At 39.5% G+C, this 17,906-nt stretch overlaps 1 protein-coding gene across 1 annotated transcript in view; it reads right to left on the reverse strand.

Annotated features, from left to right (window-relative positions):
- SLC17A6 (solute carrier family 17 member 6) overlaps positions 1–17,906 on the reverse strand; it is a 54,108-nt gene that overhangs the window by 13,465 nt on the left and 22,737 nt on the right. Inside the window, exons 4-6 of the mRNA XM_006020709.3 lie at positions 2,747–2,861; positions 726–813; positions 534–620 (exon numbers count right to left, since the gene is read on the reverse strand). Coding sequence (XP_006020771.1) covers positions 534–620; positions 726–813; positions 2,747–2,861 — 290 coding nt within the window. The remainder of the gene's footprint in view (positions 1–533; positions 621–725; positions 814–2,746; positions 2,862–17,906) is intronic.

The following is a 17,906-nucleotide window of genomic DNA, read 5'->3' on the forward strand; positions in this document are numbered from 1 at the left end:
GCTGCATGGCAGTTCTCAAATGTTATAACTGGTTCAGGTTTTGTCTGATATGGAATTTCCCTCTAATTCACACTAGTTTCATGCCAGCATAATTAACCAGAACTTGTTATAACCAGATTTTCTACGGTGTAAGTCATTAAACACAATGGGGCAATGACATTTTGTACTAGCCTATCTAGTCCACTTTTTTTTCTTTGTAGGTCTTTTGAATTTACATTGATACAAACAAAAGGAATGCTACAACATGAACTGTGATTCAACAAACTCTCCAAGCAGTTCATGACACTGCAGTGGTCCTAAGAGTAATTAAAGTTTCCCTGTCAAATAACCTACATTCTTCATGTTGAAGACTGTTGCTTCTTGCTTTACCCTTCCATTCCCTTCCTTTTTAACCACTGTTTCTATAGTTTTATATCCTTAGCTTTGTTACTCTATGCCTCCTTTATTTCCAGTATGCATTAACAAGACTGCTTTCTTAAAGGTGTAAAATAAATTCAGATAATATTGGAGGGAGGTGAACAAGAATATCATACCATACACATAAAACACAGAAGGCCACCCAGTATATTGCACAAGAATCCCAGCTAAAGGCATTGCAATGACAGCTCCTGCATAGGAACCTACAAAACAACAAAGATATGAATGAAAACAGAAATACATTCAATACTGAAATATTTAGTTATTGCATGCAAAAAAAGGAAGAAAATAGGGGAAAAAGTGCTTACCACAAAAGGAAGTGGTTGCTAGCCTACTTCTCTCTAAAGGAGGGGCCCATTTGCTCCATATCCCATGGCAGGCAGGGTAAGTGACACCCTGTAGAGTGGGCATTCACCAGTTAATACATGCTACTAGTCAGTGCATAGATTTATATATTTATTTCGGTTTAGAACTATCATAAAAACAATGATGGTGATGATAATACTGAGCATTTCTTGTAACGAGTTTGGCCCCAATCCAATGTTCCATAGAAAAGCTGGAAGATTTGGACAAAGCTTGAAGACTGATCCAAGTTCCACCTATTCAGTACATCATATGTGCATTAATAACTATTTAAACCTCACATGAAATAGGTGATAAGCATAACCATTCCTTAAAGATGGGAGGAAAATGAGGCATAGAGGTCAAGTGACATGTCAGCGGCCAAGAAAGCACACAGGCATTCTTTCCTGCAGGAGAAACTCTCCCACAAGAGACATCTTCCTTATTGAAGAAAGAAGATCTTTCTCCTTGATGAAGTTGATGAATGCCTGTTCACTTGTGGTTTCTATCAGGAGAGCAGTGATTCTCTTGGTAGAAAGGTAAGACCTCTAAAGGTAAGACCAGAGTCGGGATTAAAATCAGGGCCCTACCTTGAGACATACTCAAACCATACTTGAGTCATCTGGAACTTCAGCTACTTTTTAAACTTCATTTAATGCCATAATATAAACCTTTAAAAAGCAAGGAATTTTCCTTGTTCTAAAATTAGAAAATAAAAACAGTGTAAAACTAACGCCTATTACAAAAGGAATTTTCTTACTGCTTTTTTGCTGTAATGAGTTCTTTAAGCACCCAAGGCAAAGGATAACTGAATAATGTTGATTCCATTTTAAAATATAACAATATTCCAAAAGCTATATCCATCTTTTTATATAAAAGTTGTAAAAGGCATAACAAAATTTCAACCCAAATTATTCAGATGTTATGAGTTATCTTGTTACCCCATTAAGACAGAAAATATAAAATTCACTAACTTTTTTACAAAATGATCAGTCACTGCCCAATTACACACTGAAAAAAATAATTTGAATTTTGCATTTTCTATGGGAACAGCTGAATTTTATTCTTCTTTTAATATGACATTTGATATTGTGAACAAAATTTTAAAATTCAAAACTTTGTAAATTGAATGTGTGTATTTCCCCTGGTGTTCAGAACTTGAATTTGGCATAAATTTTGCAAAATTCTTATTCTGAGACATATAATCAATTGCAACTATCCTGCATGCTCCTATTCAGATGCTTCTTATCCATAATTTCCTCCAAGATGGAAAAGAGAGATCTTAAAGTGACAAGTCCAAAGACATTTGGATTTATTTTTTTTAACTTTGTATCCCTCTTACTCTCTTCCCTTCACCTTTGTGTAAAGACAACCATTACACTGCCTGATTTGCATGTAATGTCTGCACCAATATTTGAGAGTTTTATTCCAACGAGTTATGAATGCAAAACTTGTACATCTTTCTTTTGGGCATTGATTTTCTTAGGCATGGTAATTTTGGAGATGAAGCCTGAAAATATCAATGAAGCAAAAGAAAAAATTACAATACAGTCTTAAACAGGTTCCCATTTTAGTCAGATATGAAACTCCTATTGACATCAATGGGAACACGGTCAGGTTCTATAATAAAACCAAACTAGGTTTTAAAGGAAGTGCCCATTCTGTGGTACTGAATGAGAAATTCTGTGTGGGAATGTCCAGAACGTTCTCACACTGTACGGTTTAAGTGGGATTGAGAGGTTCATCTCCCAGCTTTCTGTTGACCTCTGAGTAGTATGGAATTTGTCTGTGCAAAATTACTTTTTCCATCATATAAGTGGAAGACCCACACTTGAAAACCACAACCTGGTATTTGGAGAATCAGTTCATCATTATTTTTAAGATACAGCTCCTTTGATGGAATCACTTTTGTTTACCCACTCTAAATTCTGCATTTCATGAGCATTTCTAGTCATATGTCCTTGTTGTTCCATATTTTTTTCCATACCTCTACAAGGCCCTGCAAGATCCTAACAAAGATGACACACCCAAAATGCACCTTTGCTGCAGATGGTATTAGCATATTGAGGGTGGAGGTCAGCAATATAGCAGCACCAAATACCCTGTAAAGGGGAGAGCGGGGGAGGGTGGAGAACAGAGAAAACAATGACAGTGTTGGTTAAAATTACATTTTCACAAGTGCAAACACACATACATCAAATATTCAAATAATCTGGGAGAATTCTCCTAGGTTTGTTCTTCTGGTAGGGAAAATTACCATCTATGGCAATAACCAGAATTGAATCTTCAGAGAAAGAAAGGGGCAGCTGTTGCTATTGTGCAGCCAGATGAGGCTTCATCCTGTTCTTTAGTGGTTTAGTATCGGCTAGCATAAGCCCTACAAAAGGAAATTTAATATACCTCCCAATATTTTTATCAGTAATTATGATGAACCAATTTAAGTAGAGGTTTGGTCCCTCTTTGAATACTGCTCTGTTCTTGGCTTTAGTGACTAGGCCTGGAGCTTTCTGTGGCCTTGTATTTCATGGACCAAGTAAATGTTATGTGAAAAGTGTTTCCATTAATCAGGTTTTTTTTCTAATTTCTCAGCTTTTAATATTACTGAATGCCAATTCCCTGATTCCTATAAAAACTATAGGATTCCTCGTAGCTGTATAGCAACTGCTACAGGACTGTTCAGAAAGCATTCACATTTTAATTAGTTAAATGTCTGGAGTAAGCTATATTGATCCCAAGATATTTCAGCTTCTATACCCACTATGTAATGCAAAAATCTAGAACCCTTGGTTCAGAGATGATACCTTTTATTAGAACAACTAAGAAATTGCAAAAGAATTATTATATTTTTCTGCAAACTTTTGGGTTCATCATCTGGCTGCAGGAAAATTAAAGATGGTAAAAAGTCCCCACAGGCAGAAAATAAATTTCATTTTTGCACAGAGGAAGCTGAAGTTGGAAGTCTGTTCCTTTGGGTCCATGCAAGGGTCTTTGTGAGTTGTTCTCAGATGTGCAGATGAGGCAGGATTCCTTCCCTGGTGGTGTCGGATGGCAGAAAGACAGGGAGGTGTAGAAATCTTTCTTGTTGTTCAGCAATGAAGTTTAAACCCAAAATACCGACTATGTGGCACTTATAATATAGCACAATTATCATGTGATTGATGTTAGTCATTTAAAATTTTAATTTTATTTTGGCGTGTATCTTGGAGAGGTTTTTTGGTGTATTTTGGAGTTAAGATCGCCACCTAGAGTTTAAAACCTTGTGAGTGTTTTTAGAAAATACTTTCTAATTGAGATGACATAAAAATGCTATGTTATACAAAATGTTTAAACCTCTATCTTATTTTAACAGGATCTAACGCAAAAAGAGACATCCAGCTGCCCGGAAGGATAAGAAGGGCTGTATGAAATTCAACTATTAGTCTTGGGTACTTATTTTAATTCACTGGACTTGGATCAGGCCCATAACAAAGACAAGACTCCTCCAGTAGAATATGGATAGGCCTTACCTGACTCTTGTATTTGGGTATCCATAATAAAATCTTTGTAACTTCGTGTCTAATGTTGCCTTCCTGTCACCTTGAGTTTGCAAGTAAATTTATGTAGAGAATGTTTCCTTAAAAAATTGCTTATTCTCTACTTCCTAGGCCAAATGTTATTACAAAATAATTCTGACAGATTCTTCTCACAGTGTAGAATACAGGGGAACTCATCTCAGGTAAGAGGGCAATATGAGAGACAGGAAGAGTTCAAGCCCTCATGAGAGGGATAGCTCAAAGTTTTCAAGCTTTCAAACCCTGGGCTTTGGGTCATAGGAAAGAATGCCTGCTCCCTATTTGCTCTCTGATTGGGATGAGAGCAAATCACATAGAACTGAACTTTTTATAATCTTGGGATCTATCTTGAAACACTGGAGCAGTGCAAAAGCAATGAAGCTAGAAGCCAAGATGGGACTGATAATACAGGAAAACATTTCATGCTAAAATAAATTACGGAGACATATCACCATTTGACATCATGATGTACCATGTAGAATTGACTGATAGAAGCCTTCAGCATTACCCAGAAACTGAAATTTGGCTCCCATGCAAAATTTAGTAAAAACCAGACTTCATCCTGGAAGAAGCAAGAAGCAGTGATTAGTTACAGGGAGGAACTGCTTCCCAAAGATCTGTATGTTTCATATGTATCTATTTAAGGCTATACAATGGTACAAATCCTTAAACAGGAACTTGAATCTACTCTACTTTGCCACATTTGACAAAGGCAAAGGGCACCTGTCCAGGAAAGTGCCTCTTGACCCTTCAAAGTTGCTTTATTTAAACAACTTTCAAACCTAGTTGCCTCTTTATTGTTCAATCCCCATCAGCCCCCTCTGCCTTTATAAAAATATCTAGTTCCCAGTACAGTATATTCCTACTTTATCTTAGCAGCAACTTGTTCCAGATGGTGTGCGTGTATGTGTGTGTGTGTTCCCTCCAGATAAAACACTTTGGCCTCCCTTCTCTGTTTGCTCTTAACTTCATAATATATAGATTTTTGTGCATCGTGAATCCCCCTAAAAGCATGTGTAGTTCATTGCCTTTCATTTTAATAAGATGCTGCCTATATGTTCTATGATGTTATCTGCTTTTTTTCCTTTAATTTATTGTTAGAAATGAGAATGTTTCAGTCTCTTAGAAACTTTCTTTATATACTGTGTATATATATATTTAAAAATGCATATTGAAAATAATAACTTTTTCATGTTGGAGCTTCTCTAGAGCAGAAGGCTGTAACCATCCTACATAAGAATAATGAAAACCAAATGCAGAGTAAATATTTAAGCATGGTTAGAAAGGGGCTATCTGATTTGTGTTTTTTCTAATGTCTAAACAGAACCTCTCAACAAATGTCTTGTACAACAACCATGCACAATTTTTATGCCCATGCTATCACTGATGCATCCTATTAGATCATATTTTCAGTTAGTGTGAATCAATGCAACTCAGGTGAGGTGAGTAAAAATCATCATTTTCTTCAGCACTCGTGCCAGGAAAAAGAGATTATTAGAAACTGTAGCCTCTTTATAAGGAAGTAATTTGCAAAATTTTATCTGATGGGATTCATTTAATACCTGCTTAAATCAGTATAAATTATTGCTTCCGTGAATGTAATCTATCTTTACACTTCTGTAACTGAGATCAGACTATTTCCCATGATTTAATTTTTCAGTTTAAAGCTATATTTCACAGAACACCCAGATGTATAAGCTCTCCCCACAAGAACAGAAAATGTGTCATTTTAAAGAATAACAAACCTATCTCTTCCAAGTGGCTGGAGTTGCCTATGTTCATACATCTGGCTGCGGGATGCCAAATTTAATTACAATAAATAATATGCAGTATCATATAACATGATGACCCAATGAGCACAGAACTCCACAGTGCCACAAATACCAAGGCACTTTCGGTACAAAACCACTCAAAACCATTCCCACTAATATCTTTCTGTTTAAAATTTACACAATTTAAGGGAAGGCAAAGTCAGAAAATATGGTTTCTGGTTTGGACAGCTCTTTCACACTCCTCCTCTAATTTAAAATTAAAAATAGTACCACCAGCTTAACTCCTCGATATTTTTGATTAGCTGGTTTCCTGAATTACCTTCAGCCTAGAGCAAATAGAGCTCTCTGTCTTTACCCACGTCAATATATGCACACATGTACACTTACATTAACAGGAAATTTATTTTCTACACTTGAATAGAATGTTTTTGTTTTTGTTCATCTGCCTTGTTCTCTTGTGTTTCACCTTCAGAGATGTCTCACTCTTCCTTCTTTTCTGTGTTGTATATACTTTTTTATTAGACTCCTGTTTTCTGCCTGATTAACCATATACTCCACAGTTAACATGCTGACTCTGCCTAAACCAGGTTTCATGTACAAAATAGCTATGTATATATTAAATGCTCCTCTTCTAGTAGATGTCCTCTACAGATGAAAAATGTCAATCAGGATTTCCAACTTTTATAATCACTCGCAACCAATTTGTGAGTCCAGGAGAGCTGGTTGTATTTTAAAGAAATCTTACTGGGGTGTAGGAATGAGTCATCCCTATGCGCAGGAAGACTAACAAGTATGACAAAAGACCAGCTTGGCTCAGCAGGTCACTCTTCAGTGAGCTAAAACACAAAAAGGAAGCTTACAACAAGTGGAAACTTGGACAAAACTAGGGAGGAGTATAAGAGTATTTCCTGGCCACACAGGGATGAAATTAGGAAGGCCAAAGCACAACTAGAGTTGCAGCTAGCCAGGGACATGAAGGGTTTCGACAAGTATGTCAGCAACAAGAGGAAGGTCAGGGAAAATGTGGGGCCCTTACTGAATGGAAGAGGCAACCTAGTGACAGATGATGAGGAAAATACTGAAGTACTCAATGTTTTTTTCACCTCAGTCTTCACAGGCAAGGTCAACTCCCAGACTACTGAACATGGCAGCACAGTTTGGGGAGGAGGTGAGCATGCAACAGTGGCAAAAGAACAGATTAGGGACTGTTAGAAAAGCTGAATGCCTATAAGTCCATGGGGCCGGATGCACGTGAGGGTGCTAAGGGAGTGATGAAATTGCAGAGCTGCTGGCCATTATCTTTGAAAACTCATGGTGATTGGGAGAGGTCCCAGATGACTGGAAAAGGAACAAATATAGTGTCCATCTTTAAGAAAGGGAAGAAGGATCCAGGGAACTACAGATTGGTTAGCCTCGTCTTAGTCCCTGGAAAAATCATGGAGCAGGTCATCAAGGAATCCATTTGTAAGCACTTGGTGTAAGTGGTGATAAGGAACAGATAGCATGGATTCACCAAGGGGAAGCCTTCCCTGATGTACCTGATTGTCTGATTTGCTTCTGTGATGAGATGGCTGGCTCTGTAGATGCAGAGACCACAGCAGACATGATATACCTTGACTTTAGCAAGGCTTGTGATTCAGTCTCCCACAACTTTCTCACAAGCAAACTAAGGAAGTATAAGTTGAATGAATGGACTGTAAGGTGGATAGAAATCTGGATGGATCATTGGGCTCAAAGGATAGTAATCGATGGCTCAATATCTAGTTGGCAGCTGAGCTCAAGTGGAGAGCTTAAGGGGTCTGTCCTGGGGCCAGTTTTATTCAACATCTTTATCAGCAACCTGGAAGATGGCATAGAGTGCACCCTTAGCATATTTGCAGATGACATCAACCTGGGGGGAGTAGCAGCTGTGCTGGAGAGTAGGGCTAGGATTCAGAGAGGCATAGACAAATTGCAGGACTGGACAAAAAGAAATCTTAAGAGGCTCAATAAGGACAGGTGCAAAAACTTGTACTTATGACGGACCAATCCCATGCACTGGTACAAGCTGGGGAGCGACTTGCTAAGCAGCAGCTCTGCAGAAAAGAACCTGGAGGTTACAGTGAACAACAAACTGAATATGAGCCAACAGTGTGCCTTTGTTGCTAAGAAGGCTAACAACATACAGGGTTGCATTAGTAGGAGCATTGCAAGCAGATCAAGGGAAGTGATTCTTTCCCTCTATTTGACACTGGTGAAGCCACATCTAGAGTACTGTGTCCAGTTTTGGGCCCCCCACTACAGAAAGGATGTAGAAAAATTAGACAAAATCCAGTGGAGGGCAATGAAAATGGTAACAGGGCTGGGACACATGACTTCTGAATAGAGGCTGTGGAACTGAGCTTATTTAGTCTGGGGAAGAGAAGACTTAGGGGGGATTTAATATCAGCTTTCAATTACCTGAAGGTTTATTCCAAAGAGGATGGAGCTAGACTGTTCTCAGTGGTGGCAGATAACAGAACAAGGAGCAATAGTCTCAAGTTTCATCAAGGGAAGTTTAAGATGCATATTAGAAAAAACTTTGTCACTAGGAGGGTAATAAGGCACTAGAACAAGTTACCAAGAGGGGCTGTGGAGTCTCTATTCTTGGAAGGTTTTAAGACCCAGCTAGACAAAGCCTTGACTGGGATGACACAGTTGGGGATGGTCCTACTTTGAGCAGGGGATTGGACTAGATGACCTCCTGAGGTCCCTTCCAACCCTAATTTTCTTTAGTTTCTGTTTTGCCTGCAATCAAAATGTGTTTACGTCCTTATAGTACTTCATAATATAAGTCTCATATTATTAGGTATGCTTTAGATGCTTTGTAGCTACAGAGCTTTCATACTATTTCTCATATGATGCTCATTTGTTAGGATTAAATTGCCTGTGCATGAGAAAGGAAGGTTGCATAAATTCCAGAAAGATTTCCCTTTTTTTTACGTAAAATTAATCAGTATTTGAAAAACTGTGTGATCCCAGTTCTTATGTCTTTAAAGTACATCTAGCTGTATGCTATATTTGATCAAAATAAAGATATCCACAGCAAACTGGCCACATCCAGGACTTCCCACAACTACATTTACCATATATCTTCTATCCACATTTATTATCTGTCATTATGGTACAACCTAGGAGTCTATGTCATGGGAACCCCATTTTTGAATGGTACTGCACAAACGTGGGGGTCATGATTGACTACAAGATGACCATGAACCTTCATTGTGATGCTGCAGCTAGTAATGCAAGCAAAATGCTGGCTTGCATCCATAGATGCTTCTCAAGCAAATCCTAGGACATCATTCTCCCGTTGTACTCGGCCTTGGTAAGGCCACAGCTAGAGTACTGCATCCAGTTTTGGGCTCCACAATTCAAAAAAGATGTGGAGAAGCTTGAAAGAGTGCAGAGGAGAGCCACATGCATGATCAGAGGTCAGGATAACAGACCTTATGAGAAAAGGCTGAGAGCCATGGGACTCTTCGGCCTGGAAAAGCGCAGGCTCAGGGTTGATCTGGTGGCCACCTATAACTTTATCAGGAGTGTTCATCAGGATCTGGGGAAACGTTTGTTCACCAGAGCACCCCAAGGGGTGACAAGGTCAAATGGTCACAAACTCCTCCATGACTGTTTCAGGCTGGACATAAGGAAGAACATCTTTACTGTCCAAACCCCCAAGGTTTGGAATAGACTGCCACCAGAGGCGGTTCAAGCACCTACTTTGAATGCCTTCTAGAGACATTTGGATGTTTATCTTGCTGAGATCCTATGATCCCAGCTGACTTCCTGCCCCTGCGGCAGGGGGCTGGACTTGATGATCTTCTGGGGTCCCTTCCAGCCCTAGTGTCTATGAATCTATGAAAACAGAAAAAAAAAGAATCTTCTACTGCTGCATCGCACTGCATAATAATCTTCCCAATTTCATCTTTAACTCACCACTTGCTTTAAAAGTGAATTATATTCACTTTGACAAGCTACTCTGGAAAAAGGTTGATGTGGGTGCATCTGCATTTTGAATTGACTTTTCAGCCTCTGGAAGTCCTCCCAGTACTATCCCATAGTGCATTGCTTCATGCCAAAATTCATCTCTCTGTTTTGCCCTGTTATACTCTAGGGTTATGTTGACCAGATGTCACCTTCCTGTTAATGCTGGCACTCAGCCTAGTGCACATCTTTTGAAATTTCTCATTCCTAAAGTCCAATGTTATTCTCGGCACTATAACAGCCATTCCTTTGTGTCTCTATGTGGGCCTGCACAGAGACCATGGATTTCCCCAGGATCAAGGGGAACAAAGAGGTCCAGACTTGCTGTAAGAGGCAGCCATTGGAATGCAAAGATATACAAAGGTGTATTCTACAGCACAGGAAATTAACTCTAAGTTATTTTAAAAAACCCCCAAAAAACATACTTAGGACAGTAACAACTAGTCCCACAGTGCTCCAGTGATGGACCCCTAGTACCATCAGCTAAAATGATTAACAATTTTACCCAGGTTCTCTCTTCCTTTTTTTCATTTGCTATTCTAGGATCTGATCCAAGTATATTAAATTATAATTGTAGCAAAACAGGTCTGGAAAGGCATTCAAAAGGTGATCTAGTTCAACACCCTGCTCAAGGCAAAATTATCCCCCTGTCCGAATCATCCCAGACAAGTTTGTCTAACCTGTACTTAGTTTCCAGTGAAGGATATTCTACAATCTCTAAGTAATTTGTTCCAATATTTAACTACCCTCATGGTAAGGACATTCTTCTATCCCCCTTCAGTCTTCTTTTTTTCCACACTAAATCGCATTTCTTCCAGCCTTTCGTCTTGTTATTTTTTTCTCTAGATATCTCCTCCAGACTTTAAAATTTATCCTCATCTTTCTTGAACTGCAGTACCCCAAACTAGACACAGTACTCTAAGTGAGACCTTCCCAGTGCTGAATCAAGTAGAAGAATTAATTCCTGTGCCCTGCATGCTGCTAGTTTTGCTTTTCTGCTTTTTGCAATAATAGCCCACCTGCTGAATCCTTTTCATTTTATAGTCCACTATAAACCCAGGTCCTTTTCTGCAACATAGCAAGTTGGCCAGCCACTCCCTGTTTTGTATTTGTTCATTTAATATGTTCTGTTCCAAGCGTGATATTTTACACTTGTTCTTATTGAATGTGATCCAATTTATTTCAGATACTTTTTCAATTGAACATGGCCATTTTGAATCATAATCCTGTCCTTCAGAGTGACAATTCATGACCCCTGCCATCTCCTAGCTTGGTATCATCTGAAAACTTACAAAGTATGCATTTAGTCACACTTAGTTAATGGAAGTTACAGCAATGGCCCTGCTGATGAACATCTGGAAAATGAAGGCATTGGGCCTGTATACAGTTTTCATGAAAGCTCTTCAGGGCATACCATGTCTGGCATAATGGGCACCCAATTCTGTATCCTGAAACATATCTGTGTGTTCTGCTGTTGTACTATCAGGAGTAAGAGAGGATGTTCTCCCAAGTCCTGTATACCTTTGAGAAGGGGTGTCCAACTTTGGTTCCATGGGCCAGAATGACACACCCCTAGCTATGGGGCAGTGGTTTTTTGACATAGCTATGGAGCCCAGGGAGTGAATGCTGCTGCTTGCCTTCCATTTCCCCGACACCAGTTTTAGTTGCCAATGGCAACTGAAGGCCCCAAACTCAGCATTGGGCAAGAGGTTGGTGGCAGGGGAGGAGGGTGAATAGCAACCAGTTGGAGACCCCTGACCATGGGCATCCAATAAGTTGGATGCCAGGAGATTGAGACGTTCTGGTCTCACCTCTGCTGCTATTTCAGGGAGCTTCATAATCCCTTGATACTACACCTGATATACATATAATAGTTACAGGATATTTTCTTAAGGAAAAGTGGGGACAGTTGAGAGAGGGAAAGATGCTGACCACTCTGAAGAAAGTGGTTAAAATACAAAGATGTTGCAGAGGGAGCTTATTCTTGTCTTTCTGCCAGTTGGCTCATTTTCCTCATTGGAGGAAATTTGGGAGGAGAAGTGTTTTTCCTTATCTGGTCTTCTAACCCTTGCATTTGTGCAGCTGTACTTCTGTAAACTGCTTTCCCATGCATTGTTATGTATAAGAGCACAGCACTGTAGACCATTGTAGGTACTGTGTGCATCTGCTTGGAAAGGAATACCAGAACTAAAACTACACTGACAGTTGTGAGAGTACAGATGCACCAGAAATGCTGAGTGACAGATGGTGGTATATTGGGTTTATTCATAGATTCATAGAATCTAGGTTGGAAGGGACCTCAATAGATCATCGAGTCCGACCCCCTGCATAGGCAGGAAACAGTGCTGGGTCTAGATGACCCCAGCTAGATGCCTATCTAACCTCCTCTTGAAGACCCCCAGGGTAGGAGAGAGCACCACCTCCCTTGGGAGCCCGTTCCAGACCTTGGCCACTCTAACTGTGAAGAAGTTCTTCCTAATGTCTAGTCTAAACCTGCTCTCTGCTAGCTTGTGGCCATTATTTCTTGTAACCCCCGGGGGTGCCTTGGTGAATAAAACCTCACCAATTCCCTTCTGTGCCCCCGTGATGAACTTATAGGCAGCCAAAAGGTCGCCTCTCAACCTTCTCTTGAGGAGGCTGAAGAGGTCCAGGTGCCCCAGTCTCTCCTCATAGGGCTTGGCCTGCAAGCTCCTAACCATACGAGTGGCCCTTCTCTGGACCATCTCCAGGTTATCCACATCCCTCTTGAAATGTGGCGCCCAAAATTGAATGCAGTATTCCAACTGCGGTCTGACCAGCGCCCGATAGAGGGAAAGTATCACCTCCTTGGATCTGTTCATCATGCATCTGCTGATACACGATAAAGTGCCATTAGCTTTTCTGATGGCTTCGTCACACTGATGACTCATGTTCATTTTGGAGTCCACTAGGACTCCATGATCCCTTTCCGCTTCCGTTCCACCAAGCAGGTAATTTCCTAGGCAGTAGGTATGCTGGACATTTTCCCTCCTAGGTGCAGCACTTTGCATTTCTCCTTGTTGAATTGCATTCTGTTGTTTTCTGCCCATTTGTCCAACCTGTCCAGGTCTGCTTGTAGTTGTTCCCTGCCCTCCTGTGTGTCTACTTCACCCCAGAGTTTTGTGTCATCCGCAAACTTGGACAGAGTACACTTCACTCCCGTCCAAGTCGCTGATGAAGACATTGAAGAGTATTGGTCCTAGGACCGAGCCCTGTGGGACTCCACTGCCCACAACCTTCCAGGTCGATACCGACCCATCCACTAAGACTCTCTGGGTGTGACCCTCTAGCCAATTCGCCACCCACCAGACTGTGTAGTCATCCAAGTCACAGCCTCTTAACTTGTTCACCAGTATGGTGTGGGATACCGTATCGAAGGCCTTCCTGAAGTCTCAGTATATGACGTCAACCCCTACTCCTGCGTCCAGGCATTTTGTAACCTGGTCATAAAAAGAGACTAGATTAGTCAGGCATGATCTACCTGCTACGAACCCGTGCTGGTTTCCCCTCAGCATAATTTTTCCTGCCATTAGAGATGTGGCATCTCAAAGAAAGGATTTCAGGGGTGTTCTTTGTGATTCTGTCAATGTGATGTGTTAACCCCAAGGACTATGAATGAGTCCTAAGGCCATTGAGAACCGAAGGCCACCTGCAGATATTTATAGATTATATGTTAAACATTTCTGCTGTCATAAACTGGCATCTTTCCACTGATATTCATTAATATCATTAACTGATTCCTAGTTTAAACGTATCTGTTTCTTTTCAAAATTAAAATAGTTCAATATTCATGAAAAAGCTATGCAAATACAAAAGTAGAACCACTTTTTAAAAAGAAATAACAAATGAACTCAGTTTGAATAAATATCAACTTGGCATAAAAAGAACTTAAAATTTTGAGAATTTATTAGTTTGGATTTTTTCAGAGGGAACAGTTTTTAGATCGATTTGTGTTAAATGATATAACGTTATTTCAACATAAATCAGGTGGTTTCATGAAAATATCTAAAAGGCAATATTTCTATATCACAGAGTATTCAAACAAAACTATGAGCATTTTCCATTACGTTTCATAATAAGTCTTTAGCCTGTGTCCAGAGACTGCAACAAAAATGTTTTCATTCAGAGGTGATTCAGACTTTTTATCACTGCTACTCCACAAAACTGGCAAACAGTATCTACCTGGAAAAAAAATTGTGAAGATCCATTTTGTTTAAAGGAAACTACTAGGGACTATGAAGGGTTTTTCCTTTCAGGGGAAAATAGAGGCCAATATTCCACATCATTACAGTTAGTTAAAGCAAAATAATTCACAGCACTTTCTTCTGATCATAAACCAGAGAAATTACAGCTTACTAACTCTGACCAAAAAATGAAACTGAATTAGGGACCATTAAATAATAATTATATTCTTAAAGACTTTAACTATGTTTTAATAGTTTAAAAATGCAAAGTAAAGCAGTGATTTATTCCTTATGGGTCATATCTTGGAACCAGCACACTATTAACATTGAAAAATTTACCCTGCTTGCTTCTTCATTCTCTTGGCAATTATGGCCATACTTATAATATTTTATTTTTATACCTCTGTTCAGAATTAGTCAAATTATTTTTCCATTACTTCATTATGTACAAGCATTCACATCAAGATACTTGTCTGTAACTAGACTTCCAGATCAACATTTTCTTGTATGATTGGGGAACCCTCTCATACTGAATAGTTTCTGTTTTTTAAATGAATGTGTGTGCTTGATTTTTTTGTCCTCATGTTCCTAAAAGCTAAGTGAGATTTTTGCTTTTGTGAGGAATTATGTATTCAAGATTTGGCCATGTACAAATATATAATAATTCTTCTCAATGTTTTGCTTGGTTAGGCCTAGATTTTACTGCCAAAATGAACCCTGGGAAAGGAAATAGGAAAAATGGGTAAAAACATGAGTTTTCATTTGTAAAATTGTTCTACTATCAAGGTCAGATGAAGCTGTTATTTCCTGTGGAAGAAGAGAGATATTTGTATGCATATTTACTGATGTTCCAATTAGATACTTAAGATACATATTAGGGGTGTGCAAAGTGGGCCCTATTTGATTCAGATTCAGCCTGAATCAGAGGCAGTGATTTGATTTGTTGATTCGGATCACTGTCCCTGATTCAATTTGACCAAATCTGAATCTGAAGATTTGATGCTGATTCGGAGAATCAGCGATTCAGACATTAGACACAGCTTTAAATATTTTTTTTATATACCTCAAAGTACCAGCATGGCTCATGAATACTGTGATGCTAGGGCAGATGGAGTGTCCCACAGGAGCTTGGTGGCAAACCCAGAAGTAGACCAGAAGTACTTCCAGTCCACTTCTAGGTCAGCTGGGGAGTGTGTTGAGGGGCCCCCACAGTGCCCCTCTGACTTGGCAATTGGCAATGGGGGGACTCTGGGTTCCCCCCCCTACCCAGGAAGCACCAGTCACTGGGCTGGGGGGGGGCACAGGGGGCCCCCCAGCATGCTCTCCAGTGGACCTAGAAGTGGACCAGAAGTGCTTTTGGTCCACTTCTGGGTCTTCTGCCAAGCACACTGGGGAGCCCCCCACACTCCTGCGGGACACTCCATGTGCCCCAGCATCACAGCATTCACGAGCTGCCTGCTACCCAGAGGTATGCAGAAAAAACTTTTAAAGCTGTGTCTATGTCTGAATTGCTGAATCTTTCCGAATCTCTCCAAATTGATTTGGAGGGTTCTGATTTGATTCGGAGAGATTAAAGGGTCCTCTGATTCAATTTGGATTTGGAGATTCAGCCACTGAATTGGACTGAATCTCCACCGAATCGAATCAGGGACCAAAGCTCTGCACAGCCTTAATATGTATTACTGTCCTGCTCATCTCCCTTCCTTCTAGATGATGCATATACCAAAGTGAATAATGATAATATTTGTTAAAAAGAGAACGTATTATTTTTTTAAAATATATGTTAAAACCAAAGGAGTCAAGTTGGGGTTTGGGGTGGAGTCAAATCCTTAGAAATGTTTGATCTCTGTCAGGTACAATGTCCTATGATGCCCTCTCCCATGTTGGGAAAACCTGCTTTTGCAAAAGGTTGTCAGTGGGTAATAAATAGTTAGTTCTACTGTCTTTAACCTCTCTTCTGTGATAGGAATCACCAGATAGAAATTTAAGCCAGTCCTCCATTTCTTTTTCAATGTCAGAACAAAAATAAGGGACATGGCCAGGGGCAGGATTTAGGATCTCAACCTTAGTGCCATTCATTCTATTGGGTCAAACCTTGAGAAGCATGTAGCACTGCCAGAATACTACCTATTGCATTTTCTTAGGCATTAATGACCCATTCCCCATGTGGCAAATATTTAACCCTCAACCCTAATTTCTACTAGTCTAAACTTACCATTTTGGACAAGCCAAGAGTATACAACAATCTGGTTTAGTGGTCTGAACTTGCTCTTGCAACTTGGTATACCAGATTAGATAACATATGAAGTAAACCACCCAAAATTAATCTATTATTCTGACTAATCTATTAGGTTAGATTAGGATTATACTAGAATTTATAATGGAAACCAAATACTTATTTTAATAATGATGTTCTAGTGAGCTACTTAAGATGCATATTATTACAACTCATTAATAATACATTATAACTTTTGTTTCTATTTTGTGAGTCAATGGCAAAACTCCTACTGACTCAAATAGTTCAAGGTAAGGCCCTGTGTGTCTATCAAGCTGTAGTATCCATTGTTTATTCACAGACCAGCTTTGAAATGAGAGTATATATTGTTCTGAGGTATTTTTAGTAGTGCTGGATGACAGCATCAGGACAATCACTGATCCACAGAAATGTAGGATTGGAAAAGACCTCCTGGGACACTGAGTCTTGTCCCTAGCTATCACAAGCAGCCATAATGTATCACACAATTCGTTTCTGAAACTAAAAACTGAGTGAGTCCTTAAAAGTAGTTATGTTTTCTCTCTTATTCCTACTGAAAGGCCATTCCTGAACCTCACTGTTATGATGATTGGAAACCATCTTTTAATTTTTAAACTAAATCTTTCCATGACTATCTTTATACCCATTTGTTCTTGTGACAACATCATCCTTTCAGTTTAAATAGCTATTCTCCTTTCCTGGAGCATAGTCTGAAAATGTGTTTATAGAGAGCAATCATGCACATTTAAATTTTCTTTTCACTAGTCTAAAAAAACCCAATTTTTTTTAATCTCCTCACATAAAATAGACTCTGAATTCCAATGCCCTTCCTTACCCTCATAGCCCTTCTGTGAACCTGATCAAGTTTGAATTTATCCAGGTAACATGTAAACCCATGGTTTCACTTTACAATTCGATATAATTGTGTAGGTGTAACTGTACCCCAACACAGGCTTTGTAATGGAATAGCTTTGGGAGGGTATAGTTTATTCCTTACTTGTGTAATCTATTAGATTGTTGCAAAACAAGAGCATTTTATTTAAAGTACATTATTGAAGTTCTTAGTCTCATTTTGTTATTGGGTGCATCTACACATGCATTTTAATGCACATTAGCCTATTTTAATGTGCATTAAAGCATTACAAAAAAACTGTGTGCTTTTGCTAATGTGTAAAATAAGTTTCATAGTTTCATAGTTTCTAGGGTCGGAAGGGACCTGGGCAGATCATCTAGTCCCACCCCCTGCCATGGCAGGAAAGAGTACTGGGGGTCAAACGACCCCAGCAAGATGGTCATCTAACCTCCTCTTAAAACCCCCCAGGGTGGGAGCCTGCACCACCTCACTTGGAAGCTGGTTCCAGACCCTAGC

Source organism: Alligator sinensis, unplaced genomic scaffold (genome assembly GCF_000455745.1).
Source record: "Alligator sinensis unplaced genomic scaffold, ASM45574v1 scaffold165_2, whole genome shotgun sequence".
NCBI lineage: Eukaryota > Metazoa > Chordata > Crocodylia > Alligatoridae > Alligator > Alligator sinensis.